Consider the following 17,268-nt stretch of genomic DNA (forward strand, 5'->3'; position numbering starts at 1 on the left):
GTGATATTACAACATAGAACCCTGTTGCTTCATAAACTCAATCCAAAACCTTCACTGCGAAAAATCATCACCCATCCCTCGCCACTTATTCTAAATATCCCGTAGGTTAGACCGGTAGGTGTTGCATCGACTCCAGGAGTAAAAAACATTTCTGGCATGTAGTCAACAGTTTGCTGGAGAAAGAAGAAACGATCTGGGCAGGAACATTTTCCTTCTGTTGTCTTTGTGAGTCATACAAAGGTAACAGAAGAAAACGCCACTGATGCTGATAAACATGAAGTACAAGTGTTCTTGGAATGAATCCTATCATTTAACCGTTTCATACAGTGAAGTTGTGACACTTTGATTATGCGGTTGATTTTTCTACCTTTTAACTGTGCGCAAGTTAAGATCAATAAGAAGCATGAAATTCAGCCAAATCTCAAAACAAAGCTTTGTTTCTTCTCCGCACTCTGAGGTTTTTGGAGGTTAAACATTTATATCTTCCCATTATAGAAATACCTGCCATACATTTCTTGAAAATAAATTTTAAAACAATTATTTCAGTTTAAAATGGCCCTAATGGGCCGAGAACTCTGAAAATTTGACTCTAGAAAAATGTGTGTGAACGCTTAATATCCTCAGTGAGTCTATATGTTCATCAACAGAGATCTTATTTATTAAGACAAAAGACAACTTGTTAAATCACTGCTCTTTATTCTCATACATTTAGGCACCAATCAAACTAATCCATATAAATCAAACAAACATCCAAGCGTCACGAATATCGCAAAATAAGAACTGGAGAGGTTTTCAGAGCCGTGCATCGACTTTCTCCTCCTCTGCAAAGAGGACAGACACTTTTATGGGTGTTTGAAAAATGTTTTGCATAAAGGAATGTTTGATCTGAATACGTTAGCTTTGCAAAGACAAATAAATACTCTTGAAATCAAAGTACTTGTGATGTAAGAATAAAGAGAAAGCAACAGATCAACGCATGCTAACTCAATTCATGCACATCCTGTTCCAGAATTAGTTGCTGCTTGCATTTCAGAATAACTGTGACATTCAAAGATGTCAAAAACAAAACATGACTGCAGGCAAACGGTAACTAACAAAGTAAAATCATGCTCAAATTTAGCTTCTCCTTTTCCTCCCCATCAGTCATAACAGGTAGATACTAAACTCATGTCGATACTCAGGACTTTTTGAGAGGTCCATAACTTATTATTAGACTTTAAAATTAGGAAAGGATAACATATCTAACATCAATAATGCATTTTGCTATTTTCTTATACATTTCACATATAAACAGTGGCATATTTATTACTTTTTTTTACTCCAAAGAGTAGTGGTGAGTTTAAGATGAGTTTGTAAACTTCAACAGTAAAAGTAAAATTAATACAACACAAAAAGGGTTGGTCCTTCAGTCCTGGTCAGTCAACAACAAAATAATTATTCAGCAAATGATTAAAAACAGCCAGCACAACATTTCCAGCTTCATTTAAGAGGCACATAAAAACAGACAAAAAAAAAATTACTCCGGAGAAAAGCAGAGACTCTAGAGCTTCATATAAATCTGTTGGTTTGGCCCCAAGAGACGACAAGCTGCACTGACCCCTGCCACCGAGACACAGGCACATCTACAGCTTGTAAATCTAGCAACTGTGCAAATTGTCCACTGAGACAGAAGCAACATGAAGACAAAAAACAGGAGACACACACACAAAACAAAAAAAAAAACAGGCAGAAACACTGAAAAATCTGGCTTCCTGTAGCAAGCAGCGAAAGCAGAGGCCTTGCCAATCCTGTAACTATGCTACAACATGCTCTATATGTAAATGCTGCAGACGACACACGTTAGTATATAATTCTGTTGATATACTGTTTTATGTCAGGTTGAAAAATATCCCTTTTTAACCCCTCATGTGTCTACACAAATGTCACCCTGAGATTCGATGAAGCAAAAATATCCTTCAAAAAGTTCAACAGTCCTGGAGTTCATTGGGTCGACAGAAGCCTCACGGTTACAGGAAACCAACACGGACGGACAGAACGTTACAGTGAGTCGTCCAGCGAGGTCCGCAGACGCCGCACAGCAGGTTAATCTGGACATCTCCTGGTTTTCAGGCAAATTTTTGACCTACTAATGAAAAATGTGTTGATCTAGTGAAGCCTGTCGAACACGAGCCTGGGTTATGTCGTTCAGTGTAAGATATGTTCGCCTGCTGAAGCAGCAAAACAGCTGACTGTGTTGTGTGGCACAACAGCGCCCTCTGCAGCATGTTATTGCCAGGGCCGGTCTTTAGCAAGGGCTTTACCAGGGCAGTAGTCTGGGGGCCCCACAGCTTTGCTGTCTAAATTTTATTTCATATTTTGCATATAATAAAATGGAACTTTTTCCAATATCACTGGAAAGTTAGAGGTTTTTTTTGTAAAGATTATTTGAACCATTTTATTCTAATTTATTGTTATTTATGGCTTACAGCTAATACAAAATCCCAAATCCTGTTTCTCAGAAAAAAATAAAATAAAAAATCAGGTTTACACAATGCTTTGGTTTACATACTGGCACTCCGTTTGCATGAATTACAGAATTGGTACACCCTTCTGATGTTTCTGGTTAAAGAGTGGATTAAATAATCCAACAGTTTTAAATCATTTCCACAATCCATCTGTTTGTGTTAGCTCTTTTATCTCCTAGCACACAGCTTATAAATTTCCCCCAAACTGTCTAATAGATGTGGCTCTACAATTCTTGCATCTTCTTCCACGATATTTTTTCCTTCCACTCAACTTTCCATCATTATGTGTAGATGCAGTACTCTGAACAGGCAGCTTCTTTGGTTGGTTATATACATCATAACATGACCACATCAATAAACCTCTGTACCAAAATTTCTTTCATAAAATCTTTTCCTCAAGTAGAAGCAAAGTTTGGGGTTTTTATTAGCTGTGTACAAACAGAAATATTGCTTGATTGTTTTGCGTTTAATGAATTTAAATGGGAGTTTTTTACTTTTTGAACTTGCAAATAAAGTAATTTTTGAGATAATATTCAAATTTAATGTTACACACCTCCGAAAGTGTCTAAAATGAATATGTTCTTTTTTTTGTGTAGTTCAATCTCCCCATACAGGCATCTTAACATTTCAGCCCATTTTTGTGTGGATAAAGACATTTTTTAATATACTTATGAGGAACTTTTTATAGAAGACAGAAACAAAGATAAAATAAATAAATAAAACCTGGAGTTGATGTATATCTAGCTATTTATTGTAATGTGCATGTGGAAAGAAAATCTTGCCCCATAATCCTAAATCCAGCCCTGGTTATTGCAAATGTTTTCCACTAAAGTTTAATAATTTCTTTTTTTGCTCTCAGAATGTGTCATTTCCAGTCAGATAAACTCTGAACAGTTTATGGCTTCCAGGAACAGCAGCACAATGTGTCCTCTACCCACTACTGCTCTACTCCGCTAGTAACTAAGCTGGTGTTTCTTACATTAAGCCGAAGTTCTGGGCAAATCTAACAAGTCAAAGGACAAACTATCAGACACTGTTGTTTCATTCTAAGTAGTGCATACTAATCTGATATACATTTAAACATTCAGAAACAGATTCCTAGCCTATTGATGTTCTAGACTTGTCAGGTATTTATCACGTTTGACTCAGTTTCTTAAATCTGACTTGTGAAAGTGCAGCTACATGAGAGAACAGGGGTGAAATGCATAATGAGATTAGGTTAAAATTAAAAACACACCGGGTGTGTCGGTCAGTGAAGCTCCTGTAGTGTCTTTCGGATCATCAGCGAAATGTACGCAGAATTTTAAACCTGCTTTAGCGTCAAAATCCACATTCCAATCTGGAGAAAGGAAATGAAACCTGTAGCGCGAGTCAGAAACACAGTAATGATTCCCTTATGCGTCCTTTTTTTACTTATTGGCCTTCAGTTTGAGCTGCGCAACCCTGGCTTGTCCCAGTTTCGTCTGAATGTGGACGTGCCGCTCAAAGAAGCCGACGATGGCCGGCTCGTTGAGCAGCGAAGCCAGAACCTGCTCAAAGGAAAACGACCAATCCGGGTCCTGCTGCTCCGTCGCCCCCTCCTGGCTGCTGTGAGAGCCGGAGGCGTCCGAGGTCTTCGGGTTGCCGGAGGCCTCTTGGGTCGAAGACGCCTCAACAGAAGCGGCGGTGCTGGCAGGCTGCGTGGCCTCGGCGGGCGGGCTGCTGGGCTCCTGCAGCCTCCGGCCAACCTCCTCCATCCTCAGGAGGAGGCTGGTCACGTGGGCTACGGCCCGGTACAGGGACTCCTCCTCCGGGTCGCCGTGGAAGATGTTATAGAGGGTCTTGGAGAACTGGATGAACTGAGCCTGAGGTGGGAAATCAAGACGACATCGTTCTATAGAGGTGGTTCATTCCTTAACGTAAATAAACAGACGATTAGATGAATTACCTGATTAATTCTTGGTAGATCCTTGATCGTTTCCTCCTTCTTAAGTATTTCATTTTGCCACTGCTTCAGATAGGCCTGAAGATCAACCTTTCCCCTGCCTGTTGGTGTGACAGGCGGGAGAGGATCAGATGAAAACACAAACAGTCTTCAGGGTATCTTTGACATCTTTTATATCAAAGATATCCTTCTTTTGCAGACTTATCATAAAGAGCTCTCAGCCCCATAGAGTCGTTATAAAAGGCAACAGATCACTAGAAACTTATGGCAGGTATTTCTACCTTGTTGAGGTTTTCAGTGTGGAACCAGCAAAACCAGAAACTCTAAGGAAAAAGGCTACACTAGGGCAAAAAGGAAGAAGAATAAGGTAAAGAAATCAAGGAAGGAAAAAACACATGGAAGAAAATTAGGATATGTGGAGAGAAGGAAGAACAAGGAGGTAAAGGAGGAAGTCAGAAAGGGAAAGCAAGGAAGGATGGAGGAAAGAATACGAAAGAAAAAAGTACAGAGATGGGAGGTAGGAAGGAAGATATGAGGAATGACACATGTATCAAAGAAAGAAAAAAAGCATAAGAGAAAAAAGGATGGAAACAAGGAAGGAAAAAGGAAAGAAAATAAAGGAAGGACACAGAAAAGGAAGGACGGAAGCACAACTTTTAGACTAAGAAGTAGGGAACAGAGTTAGGAAAAATTTTTCTCCATCCGCTGTTTGAAAATAAAACCCCAGACTTTTCCAGTCACCACAAGAAACCCGAAGATAGAGCTGCAAATATAGAAGTAACCCTACCTCTTTCAGGACTTTTTCTTATGACACCGTCTTCGGGAAGATCAAAGGCTGAAAAAGAAATGGGTGACATGTTAAACTGCACCGAGGAAAACCTTCAGACAAGGACTGAATCATGAGAGTTAGAAAAAAAGGAGAGAAATCTGAGTTTTTAGGGAGAAGAAGAAGAGTAGAGGCTAACCAGCGAGTCTGGTCAAGTGAGAGGAGTCTTCAATTGTTGGAAGAAATTGCTGGACTCTTTGTTCCTTTAAGTGCAAAGGACTACCTGTGAAAGCTAAAGAGACAGTCTGTGAGAGCGCTGAAAGCAGAATGGACAGAGAGGCGGCAGAGAATAAACCACACAGGCAGAAGAAAACAGAAATTAAGACAGAATCCAATGTAGTTTTGTAAAAATATAAGTTTAAGACATGCTGACCCTTAGAAAATAGGTAAACAGTCTATGATTGAATTACTTTGTACTTGTAAAAAAGTTTTAAATTTATTTAATTTTTGATGTGTTGCAGAAAGATGTTAGAAAAAAATCTACTATAGCACAAATAAAAAAAAAATTCTGCATTTTAAATAAATTTTTTCCACTGCATGAAATTATTCTTTAAATTTTTTTTTTTTTCCAACTGTCCCTGAAAGTTTGTAAAACGTCGAATCTGTTTTTGTGCATCTTTTATTTCGTTCTTGAAGCACTCTGAATTTCATCTTGAAAGGCACAAGATGTTTACTTTACTATGTTAGTCGGGTTTGTTAAGGACGCCAGGTACGTGGTAAAAAACTGAAAAGTGTGGCATACCAACTTACTGGGCCTTGTAGGTTTGGATTTTTTTCTCTGAAACATTTGCGTGTGAATCAAACATATAAAAAAATAATTACAAAAGGTGGGAAAAAACTTCTTCACATCATTATGTGTACAAAAAAATTGGGGACAAAAAAAGGTTGAATATTTTTTAAAGAATCACAATACCTCTGAGCTCCAAGCCCCACTCATGACCACATGTGGGTGCAGGCATGCGTGTTGCTTTCATGCACTGATTAAACAATTATCCCGACAAGTCAAGCAAATATCATTTCATCTGCCTGACGGCTTGGTGCAGCACCGCCTGAGGTCCGCACTTTAATCTGACACAGAAAACTTCTCCTGTGTCAATCTCAATTCAATTTGCATAATTTTATCCGTTTAATCCAATATGCTCCACTTTTTTCTTTTTCTATCCGACGCTTAGTGGGTGGGAATGCAGGGAAACTGATAACTCCTGCTGCGCTTCGACGTGTAAAGGAATGAAAAGTTCACTTCCCCCCGCTGCAAACAAAAAACAACAATGATGTAACTGTGCGTTCGCTGCCCTTTGCGACTGATAAGTGCGCCCAGCTGCTGCACCTTTTGTTAGGGCTGAAAGATTCTCCGCTCAGAGAGCACATGATTCGATTTCCTGGATCAATAAAGTGTCTGGAGCGGCACCTTTTGCTTGGGAAGAGGAAGCGGATGACAAAGACGGCTTCCAGTGGCTGACTTAGGCTGAATCCCAACAAAATAAGGAGACTGGCAGCACCCTGGTGTGACCTGTCCTTGGTGCTGCAGCGCTCGGCCCTCTGCATGAGACACAGGCTGTGCAGCTTGATGTTTATTGGCCTGGCACAGCACCAACGGTGACTCAGGGCTCATCTGCTGCTAAGCTGTCAGTTGCGATCTGAGCAGCTCTTTCGCTGCATCGCTCCCGTTTTTAGAGGAACCATCCCACGGCAGAAAAGCCCTTGCGGCTCCTGACACCCATCGTTGCCATGGCAAGTTCCCTCATCCAGCCTGGGCTATTCTTACCCCCAGCCTCCGAGAAGGCGGTGACACATCACGGAGATGAGAGCCACACATTCAAGGACAGCGTCTTGCCCGAGGCTGAGCGCCGCTCGCCCTACAAATCCTGACTTTTGAAATGACAAGCCGTATGTTTTAAAGTCGTGTAGAAAAACCGCAGCTGGATTAGAACTGTCCGACTTCGGCTTTAACTTGTTCTTCACGACTGGTGTAAAGTGAACGTGTTGGGAAATCGTGTGTGGTAACACAGGAAGCTAAAAAATAAACAATACGTCGTTCTGTAAACTGCAGGGATATAACTTTACAAACTTGAGATTAAAATGTGTCAACTGCTAAAGAATCAGTTACCACAGTAAATAAAGAAAAAATCCATGCTGCTTGAATCTTTAATGGATTTTATTTAACTTTTATGTGATATTCCAACAGGAAGTAAAAGTAAATGTGTGTTATTTTGTGTTTATTTTCTTATTTAAAAATGTATTTAATTATTTGTATATTTTAATGTATTTACAATACTGTATAAAAAAGTGGTTGAATGAAAAAATTTGTGCCATTAAAAAAATGCAATTAATCATCAAAATAATCAATAGATTAATTGATTGCTGACATAGCTGTTAGTTGCAGCCCTAAAAGGGGGTTGAACACATTAAACAGATTTTTATCAAGAAAAAAGTTTTGAGAATCATCACTTAATTTTTTTTACTCTATGTATCAGGTTATTAGATAAACATCCAGTAAAACATATTGAAGTTTACGATCGAAACATAAAATGTGTAAATTTTATGAGGTGTGAATACTTCAGCAAAACGATGCATTGCGTCGTATAAGGGCTTTAAAGGTTCAAAGTATGACAAATTTGGTCACTTCTGTCCAGTCGTTCATCACTAACCTGGCGGCAGGTGGAGCTTGAAGAGGAACTTCAGCTTATTTGTGAAAGATACTCCGTATAAGGTATCTGTGGAAATAAAATCCTTTATAGTACCAGCAGCAGCAGCAGCGGGGAGAAACGACGGGAGAAATCCAGCAAAACGTACCGAGAGCGTAGCAGAACTCCTTAAAGTTGACGAGGCCGTCCTGGTTCTCGTCGATGAGGCGGAAGACCCAGAGGGAGAGCGTGCTCTTGGAGGCGCAGAAGGCCCAGGGCTCCAGCAGGGAGAAGAGCTCGCTGAACTGCTGGAATCCCAGCTGGTACTGCTCCAGGTAGGCCAGGCTGGGGTCATGGTGGAGCAGAGCTGGACTCTTCATCGTCCAGTAACAGCTGAGGAAATGCTGCCTCTGAAAAGAAGCGTGATCTGATCACTGTTTTATGTCTTTTTTTAAAGGAAGGAATGTGCTGCGTAATGTTATGGACTCACTTTGAACAAGTTATAAAGCTCGTCAAGCTGCGAGGATGTAAATCGGACATCTTGGGACACGACTCGGATCTGAAACAAATATTAATTAATCATTAAATCCATCGTAAATAGGCCTATCATGATACATTTTACTAGGACAACAGATTGTCCTAGTAATATTTTGATACCATTTCAAATTAATATATTGATATTAAGAGACCAATAAACTTTAATTTGTGGGAGAACAAAAAAAAAACGCTGGAAGATCTTTTAAATATCCAAAACAAAATAAAATACCAAAAGCAATAAATAAAACAGACTTGCAACCAAAACCATAACCAAAATAGATTATGATATCTCTGTAAAAAAAAAATCCCTTAAAAAATATTAATTATCACAATGGAAATTGAGCTCATTTCAATTAATTGCTTTTTGCGTCAGGCTTAGTAATAATCTAATCACTCACCACGTTTTGCTTGGTTGTATCCTCTAGCGTCTGGATCACATGCAGCTTGTTCCTCTTCCGTGAACTCTCAACTTCCTCTGATCGAAAATGTCCGTATTTCTGCCAGAGGAGAAGTTGGACTTATCAAGCAATAACCACAAAAACACTTCTGATTAAAAGTAAAATGGGGACATTTTTTTAAATAAAACACCTCATAGGCTTCTCGGATCAGCTCGCTGATATCCACACTGACGTGCGACGCTTTGTCGTTGTTGCCCACTGAAGCCTGCTGCACCGTTGGGGGCAACGGGCTGTCTTTGTTCGTCACGCTATCGAAGAACCTGAAGGAGAACCATCACAAATGGATGGATCACAGTTTGTAGAGCATTTATGCATGAAATGCGACAATCTTCCTTGCTTCTGGACGCATGCGGACCTGTTGAGGATGGTGACCGCTTCTGCGTCGTCGTTGCAGGCGATCAGGGCCTCCATGTTGTAATCCAGCACGGCGAGGCCGAGCTGCAGGATGGCTTTTATGCCATCGTAGAAGAAGCAGTCGACCACGTTGACGGCGCTCTCGATGGGCAGGACGCTGATGAAGAGCGTGAGGAACCACGACAGGGACACGGACGAGAAGAAGCTCAGATCCGTCATGTGGTCCACCAGCTGCGGGAGGTTTTCTCTGATAAGGTCCTCGAACACCGCCTGGTCCACCAGAGCGCCTGAAACGGGAAAAAACACAGTTGCACGTCTCAACTGCGCACCAATAAGAGCCGGAAAATTAAAGCTTCTGAATCCGCTGCTCGCAGTTTCACCGATAATTCGTCGGTTGAAGTAGTCCGGCAGCATCCTCTCACAGACGGCCACCAGCAGCCAGAACGCCTCCTCCTCCTTGGCGTACAGCAGCAGGACGGAGGTGAGAATGTTCATGGCCTACACGGGGCGAGGAGCACACCGATTCAGCGCTGTCAGAGAAAACGACCTTTGACCTGCAGCACCAGCAGAATTAGACTTGGCAGCGACTCAGGAATCTGATCTCTATTTTCCACTGCATCAGCCGCATGTGTGCAATGTTCCCATGACAACAAGATGTTTGTAGTACTATGACTGTGTAGTACATAGCTGGAGTAGAAACCAGGGACAACAGGTTTGTTACATTTCTATAACTTGAAAGAGTATTATGCAAAAGTCAGTTACATCATGCTACATCAAAAACAAGAACATTAAACGTCCTTCAGATATGCATAGTTATTTATGAACATTCAGTTTTTCTATTTGTTTGGTTATTTTTGCTTTAATTTGGTATGTAGACAAAAGAAACTTCCGCAGATATTTTAAATATTATGTCTTTTTATCTTACAGTTCTCTGAGAGAAAACATAATCAACTAAAATCTGTATCAGCAGGTCAAACTTAAAGAATAATTAAACAGATCTGAAACTGAATTCTGATCAATGTATTGCGAAAGAAGAGTCCTGACTACCTGTTGTGATGTCATCAATCTACATATACAGAAAGCAATAGAGATCTTTTGTTATTTTATAAAAACTTAGATTTTTTTTTAATAAAACTGAAGTATGGAGTTTTTGTAAAACTTCATACTTCATAAACTAGCTGTGGGTTTACTATCATTTTTAATGAAAAGAAACACGCCACTGGTTGGTGTTTTTAAAAACTGGAGAATGAAGTTTGCCCTCCTGGTATCTCATGCATGTTTCCGTCTCATCAACTTCATTCCCACACAAATTAAAAAAGTCAACTAATCTGTCTCAGACATTAAACTGCATCGTTGGAGACAGCCCGAGTACCTGGCAGTATCCGATCTTTGGGTTTCTGTAGGCGTACGCAGTGAGGACTCTGCGCAGAGCTGAGATTCCCGTGTCGCTCTGAAACGCCGGGTGTTCTGGGAGAGAGCGGTGCAGGTCTCTTTCGATCTCGTCCGTGGCCAAAGTGCTGGTGCCCAGAGACTGCTCCACCAGCTCAGTGTAGCAGCCGGGGTGAGTGGCCATGTCGTTTACAGCTCCTGTGAACCCGCAGTGAGCCCAAACACAAACACGGCAGTGTCTTCACACGGTTTAGATGCGATCTGCTCAAAGTGTTTGCCTGCAGAATGCAGGAGTGGTATCTGATGTACAGATATAAACCTGAAAACAGCATCCACAGTTCTCCCCTCAGGGACTCGGGAACGCCTCGGACAATCAGGTCTCGTGTCTTCTTGGTGAAAAACATGCTGGTCCCACGTCCGTATTCAGAGAAATGGATGTTCCAGGACTGCTCCTTCATCTTCTCTTTCAGCTGAGAAACACAGTAAATCTTCTCGTTCACATAATTTATTAGTCTTCATTTTTCAAACCTCCAGTCTCAAAAACACTCATTATGGGAACGGATGACTGTGTGTGAGCTTTTAGTGAAGAATTTGACCTACTCTTTCTTTCCCAGCGTAACACGTTATGCAACATGCAACATTGATTAATTTCAGACCTAAAAGCTGAATTCACAACTTTGAATTTACTGTGATTTTGTCAAAGTGAGTGAAAATTAAGACGTACAAGTTTCAAATTTAAACAGATACACCCAATAATATTTATCGGTAACACTTTATTTGAAGGGGGGTGAATAAGACTGTCATGACACTGTCATAAACATGACATAACATCTGTCATGAACATAAATAAGCCTTCATGAATATTTATGACTGTTGTCATAAAGTGTCATTCGGTAAATTATGACACTTTTAATACAAAGTTGACATTATTCAAAATGTTTTTTTTATGACAACTTGACATTAACCAGGAAATCATTACTGACATAAATTTGTTATAAAAGTATTACTGATTGCACTTTAAAAATTAGATAACTTTATGTTATTAAAGGTAAAATTTAAACAGTAATGATTTCCTGGTTAATGTCAAGTTGTCATAACAAAGACATTTTGAATAATGTCAACTTTGTATTAAAAGTGTCATAATTTACCGAATGACGCTTTATGACAACAGTCATAACTGTTCATGAAGGCTTATTCATGTTCATGACAGGTGTTATGTCATGTTTATGACAGTGTTATGTCAGTCTTATTCAACCCTCTTCAAATAAAGTGTTACCTATTTATCTAAATGTTCCATAGCAGGATTTTGCTTTTAGGCTTATTTCCATTTATAGTCTGTGTAATTAATGTCAAAGGTTTTCTCATCCGAGCCAAACTGAGACATCCAATGAAAAACACTGGTCAGAAAATGTAAAAAGTTTAAACTTCAGTCAAAATGACGGACGGGCTTCAACTTTTCCGTCAAATACGGAAAATATTCCGTTAACGCTACTCCTGCTCAGTGGCATTATACTTAATTTTTTTCTGCTTACCATTTTGGGATCGAGGTTTTCAACGTCTTGAGGGTGAAAGACGGTCATGAGGGCCTCGGTGCTCACAGCCTTGCTGGTGTCTTTCTGTCCCACCATGAGAGTCACATCCTCCGGATTGTCCTCAAAGTGATTTATGAGGGACTGGCATTCGCCTCGTATGGCCTTAGCGGTAAAGACACGCCATACATCAGTCTGCTGTCAACCAGCGACATAAACTACGAGATGAAAATAGCCCAAGTAAAACATGCAATCTTCTTACCTCTGATGAAGCCGAGTGCTGTGGGCTGGCACTGATCCCACATCTGCTGCGGATCGTGTTAGCGAGCCGCTGGTAGTCCCGCACCTCGGAGAAACGCAACGCTCTCTTGCCGCGCACGCACACCGTCAAAGCCCGGCTGCTGGAATCGGGCTTCTCGACATTAATGACCTGCAAGACGGCAACATGGGCCGACGGGTCAGCCAGGGTACTGGATTTAGCGCTGGGTCACTACTGATTTAGAAATACCGCTTTACCTCTCGCATTGGAATGATGATGTGACATTGGCTGCCGTCCTGACTGGCAAAACAAAGGTAGTTCTCGGACAGGCAGATCTTGCCAAGCGTATTAAAATGACTGAATGGCACCCACAGGAAGCTCTCGTGCACTTCTAATAGGTTTTCCTCTTTGGGAAGTCTGAAAAACGCCCGGAACTGCTCACTTTTTGCATGAGCTTCAAGGCCTCTGCGGGAAAACGAGTAACAGAAACCACAAAAATGTCACAATAAAAATAAAATAAATTAGCCGATTCCTTCCCCAGGTTTGATTTTCCAGAGTAGCTGTAAACAGGCCAGTACCTCTTGGTAATCTGAAGTGGGTCGGAGAGAGCAGGCTCTCCCTGGAAAGCCTCTTTATCAAACAGACGCTTGATGGAGTAGTTAGCAAGCTGCTCCATGATGACAAACGTCTCACTGAGATGCAGCAGCATGGAGAAATAATGATCCTCCCCATGAGCCAAAACATGGATGCTCTCAGTCAGGATAACATTCGATGTTTTCTCCAGCCTCCAGATCTCGTCCCAGGAGATGATCAGTTTGACTGCAGAGTCAGCACAACAAACCCATTTAAAAGCAATTATCTTGGAGACATTTTTACAGCGTTACTTTTTCAACTGTGTTCAGGCCTGTGATGCAAGCCATTATGCACACAACAGGAAGATTTACATGTAATCTTTTAATTTTCATTAAGTCCACATTTCTGTATTAAAATGTTTTTTATTGGTCTGATATATTTTAATGTTAAATATGGTGTTTTTAATGAGCTGCAAGCAGGAAATCATCAAAACTAAGAAATAAAAAACCCCAGTCTGTTGGGAATTAATTTATTGAAATAAATGAACTTTTCTGCTATTTTAATGGATTCAATAAACAACGACATTCTCAAGGCTGAAACTGAAAACAAGAAGAAAACGCTGTGATTTCTACTCGAGATCTGACCGGCATCGTTTCCCTGCTACGCACGACAGCAACATTTCATTTTCTCCAAAGTGCCACAAATAATCTATATAAGGGAGGCAAGTCATGAATGTGTCACTTCTCTCCACATAATCAGTCTCTGTTTTAGTAACGTAGCGTTTACCCACGCTACAGTAACGAAGCTGTCAAAACGTTGCTCTGAGCTCACCTTCTCCCATTTTAGTCCAGCTCAAGTGCCGTCTCCTTCATTTGGCTCAGACACAGATAAAGAATTACTCATTGAAAGCTAGTTATCCTTAACAGTTGCCTCTTGGTCAGGGTGTTTACTTCCTGCTTCATCTTTCCTAGACGTGTCATAAATTGCATTTTCTTCATTACTAAGATTTAGGTTGTTGCTTCCTTTAAATCTAAGATTCCGGTTTTTCAATAACACTGACGCAAGAAAGTGATTCCAACAGAGAAACAGTTTTTAATAGGTCAGGTAAAATCAGTGTCTTCCCATCTGTCTTACTTTAGTCAAGTTCTCCCACACTTCCTGTATAGACAATATTGTTGCAAAAGTGCAGACTTTATCCTGCAGGTGTGGCACCAATAAGTGGCCACACATCAATTTGACCGCTTTATATTTAAGTCTTTATTTTCAAAAAGCAGTCAGTGTGATAATTACTGAGAGAGATTTAAATCTGGTGTGATACAACACATCAGCAGTCATTTGTTAGTGTTGTTCTGTTTTACTGAAGGTGATAGAAATTTTTTTTTTCCCCACTTCAGAAATGTCTTAAAATTTCTATGCTTAACAAGCAACTTAAAATGTAATTATTTGTTTCACATTTCCCCGAAACAACTACTCATAGCTTTTTTTTCCCCATTTTTTTTTTTTTAAATATAACAAAAACGTTTTAAAACCTTTCTCTGTGACCCACAGTTCAGTATTACCCATTGCCCTTTCCAATTCTACACTGTGAGTCAGCTGTAATTGCTCTTTCACAATTTTGGAAGCATCCAGCAGCTATTTTCCCTTAAAGCCATAAAAGCCCCAATTGGAAGCCGATAGCAGTTACAGCACTCTTAGTCACATTAAAACAACATTTTCTCGACAAAATTAAGCACAGGTAACAGCACGGACGTCGCTTACCCTCAGATCCCAGAAGGTACGAGTAAAAGCACAGAAAATTTGTGCTGAGGTAGAGCCAGCCCTGGCAGGGGACTTTGCCTTTCCAGTAGCTGCATGAGTAATATGTGACCAGCTTTTCCTGGGCGGGCAGCTCAAACCACTTCTCAAACCTCAAAAGGGCTTCTCTGAATTTTTCTGGATCGTCCTCCAGCACCAGAGAGGTCTTCCCTTCTTCAGCAATAAGGCCCTGAAAAAAAAAACAATATTTATTCCTTACAGAAGTATTAATACCAATGGAACCTTTAGATGTTGTCACATTACATCCACAAAAATGAATGCATCTTTGTGGGATTGAATGTGAAAGCCCAAAACCCAGCACATAATTAAATAAAAGAAAAACAGGCAAAATGTTTTGTCTCTAGATGTGCAAAGCTGGTCTATATTTACGACTTACTGAAAGAAATCCAAACTTGTAAATGTAATTGAAGTGAAATATGGCTCTACAAGTACTCCTCTGCACTTAATTATACATGCACACCACACTTTTCAGATTCTTATTCCCATAAATACCATATATATCTAAAATGTTTGTAGCCATGTATCACTTCCCTTCCGTTTCTCAGTTATACACCATAGTGAGTGTGTTTATCACATACAATCCCACAAAATTCAAGAAAAAAGCAAAACTTAAAAAAAAAAATAAAATAAGGAGAATGAATATTTCATTTAGATACTTGATAATAGCCTTTATTTGGCTGAGTGTTTAACAGCCTCTTACTCTAATCTTCCCCTGTACGAAGCTGGTGATGTCTTCAGTGGAGTCAAACACAGAGAGTGTCCTCATGATGTTCTGCTGCAGCCAATCCCAGTGCTGATCGATTTCTTCTTTGGTGACCCCTGACCCCAGGAACAGTGAAAGAAAGCAAATAAAAACAAAACTCCAACTGATCACCGTTTTACACCTACATGAAATTAGCTGAAAAATTAACAGTGTTTTTTTTTTAATATAATAATATTTTATGAATTTTGCTGAGTAGGCCAACAACTTCACACTCTTCTGTATAATAATCTGTGGAGAAGATCCTAAAAATGCTTGATTCAGGTTAAAAAGCCAGCAACGCACCACATGCTATGGACCAGTAGACCTGCGAGTCTGGTGTGTGGTGCAAAATGCGGTAAGGAGCAACTTTGGATGTCGAGTCCAACACAGTGTCTAGAGTTCCCACAAGCAGGCCTGTAAGACACAGCAGATCCAAAACCAGTGTGTCAGAAAAATATCTGAATAATCTACAACCATCACAAGAATTTAATAAAAAGTCTCAACTGTATGACCACCTAAAACTGTGTCAACTTGTGCAATTACACAAGATGATTGATGATGAATAATTTAAACAGTACAGCACCCATCAACATTAGTCGGTCCGTTTAATACTTGGATCGCAGTACAGCTTTAAAAAACATGGCCTGGCAGCGGATATTAATAATGCCCCCAGCTCTAAATTTAGTCAAATCTGTTACCTTTACACCCGCTCTCTGTCGAGCCCTCCATGAATTATTAACAATGTTGCGCTGAAACCACTTTCTAATGGGCTGCATCAGTACTGGACCGGCCTCCCTGCTGTCGGCTCCCCATATGGGCTCAAAATGAGCTGCCAAGTCGTAAAGCACTTGGCACATCCAAATCAAATGACACCATTCATGTACTTATGTCGAGACTGAAAAATATGTTTCTGGTTTAAAAGAATAAAATCAAATCAAAGCAAAAAGGACTTTAGCCTCCTGATTCATTTTGTTAAGTACATCGCCTCTGCCGTCTTCATTTCAACCATAGTATTTTTAGATCCAATCCTGGAAACCACTTATGTTAGTAATTATCTGCCACTTACCTTCCTGCTCTGGTAAGTGTTTAGAAGGTGTATCTAACAATGCCTGTGTCAGGCAGGATTATTGTGACAATGGGCTTCAAATGTGGACTTTAAATAAATATATGCTGAAAACAATCCAGATTTATTATCTTAAAAACCAAAACCATAAAAGAATGTGGATGTTTATAGTCATAATCCTCCAAAACCTATGTTTTATAGTTTATCTACATATACTGAAACTTAAAAAATATGGATTAAATATGTATGTATTTAAACACGTGGCGATCTCCGATCATGATGCTCTGTTTTGATTCATAATATATACATGAAAAATGCACAATTTAGTCTCAAAACATCAATATCTAGATAAACCCAGTTATTTATTATTATTTATTTAGAAAATATAAAAACAAGCAACAGCTTTTGACTTGTGTTGTGGTACAGTTCTTGATCACTCCCAATATGTCTACATCTACAGTGGCTCTCCAAAGTGTCTGCACTGCTGTTCAAATGTAAACCACAACACCATGATGCTTAAGTTCACAGCTTTTTCCACAAATAATGTGAGATCTGTCCTGTGAAATTCAACTGAAACACAAGCATCCGCAAACGAAAAAATAAAAGACTCTTCAGTAGCACTCTAAGACAGGGATGTCAAATGTACGGCCCACGGGCCGGAACCGGCCCAC

General features: G+C 40.0%; 1 protein-coding gene across 3 annotated transcripts in view; it reads right to left on the reverse strand.

The window, feature by feature from the left end:
* Positions 1 to 674: 674 nt before the first annotated feature.
* tbc1d8b (TBC1 domain family member 8B) overlaps positions 675 to 17,268 on the reverse strand; it is a 24,004-nt gene continuing 7,410 nt past the window's right edge. Inside the window, exons 2-21 of one of the 3 annotated variants that reach the window (XM_015046064.1) lie at positions 15,838 to 15,948; positions 15,493 to 15,611; positions 14,736 to 14,961; positions 12,983 to 13,223; positions 12,662 to 12,869; positions 12,408 to 12,575; positions 12,149 to 12,310; positions 10,936 to 11,086; positions 10,600 to 10,814; positions 9,608 to 9,725; positions 9,229 to 9,514; positions 9,004 to 9,133; positions 8,814 to 8,912; positions 8,369 to 8,437; positions 8,048 to 8,288; positions 7,903 to 7,968; positions 5,394 to 5,510; positions 5,216 to 5,263; positions 4,432 to 4,529; positions 675 to 4,348 (exon numbers count right to left, since the gene is read on the reverse strand). In XM_015046064.1, coding sequence (XP_014901550.1) covers positions 3,914 to 4,348; positions 4,432 to 4,529; positions 5,216 to 5,263; positions 5,394 to 5,510; positions 7,903 to 7,968; positions 8,048 to 8,288; positions 8,369 to 8,437; positions 8,814 to 8,912; positions 9,004 to 9,133; positions 9,229 to 9,514; positions 9,608 to 9,725; positions 10,600 to 10,814; positions 10,936 to 11,086; positions 12,149 to 12,310; positions 12,408 to 12,575; positions 12,662 to 12,869; positions 12,983 to 13,223; positions 14,736 to 14,961; positions 15,493 to 15,611; positions 15,838 to 15,948 — 3,308 coding nt within the window. In that variant the 3' untranslated portion in view covers positions 675 to 3,913. The remainder of the gene's footprint in view (positions 4,349 to 4,431; positions 4,530 to 5,215; positions 5,264 to 5,393; positions 5,511 to 7,902; positions 7,969 to 8,047; positions 8,289 to 8,368; positions 8,438 to 8,813; positions 8,913 to 9,003; positions 9,134 to 9,228; positions 9,515 to 9,607; positions 9,726 to 10,599; positions 10,815 to 10,935; positions 11,087 to 12,148; positions 12,311 to 12,407; positions 12,576 to 12,661; positions 12,870 to 12,982; positions 13,224 to 14,735; positions 14,962 to 15,492; positions 15,612 to 15,837; positions 15,949 to 17,268) is intronic. The other 2 variants (XM_015046065.1, XM_015046066.1) reach the window with 2 other exon arrangements.

This window comes from Poecilia latipinna, unplaced genomic scaffold (genome assembly GCF_001443285.1).
Source record: "Poecilia latipinna isolate Pla-1442-1.1 unplaced genomic scaffold, P_latipinna-1.0 Scaffold763, whole genome shotgun sequence".
NCBI classification, from domain to species: Eukaryota; Metazoa; Chordata; class Actinopteri; order Cyprinodontiformes; family Poeciliidae; genus Poecilia; species Poecilia latipinna.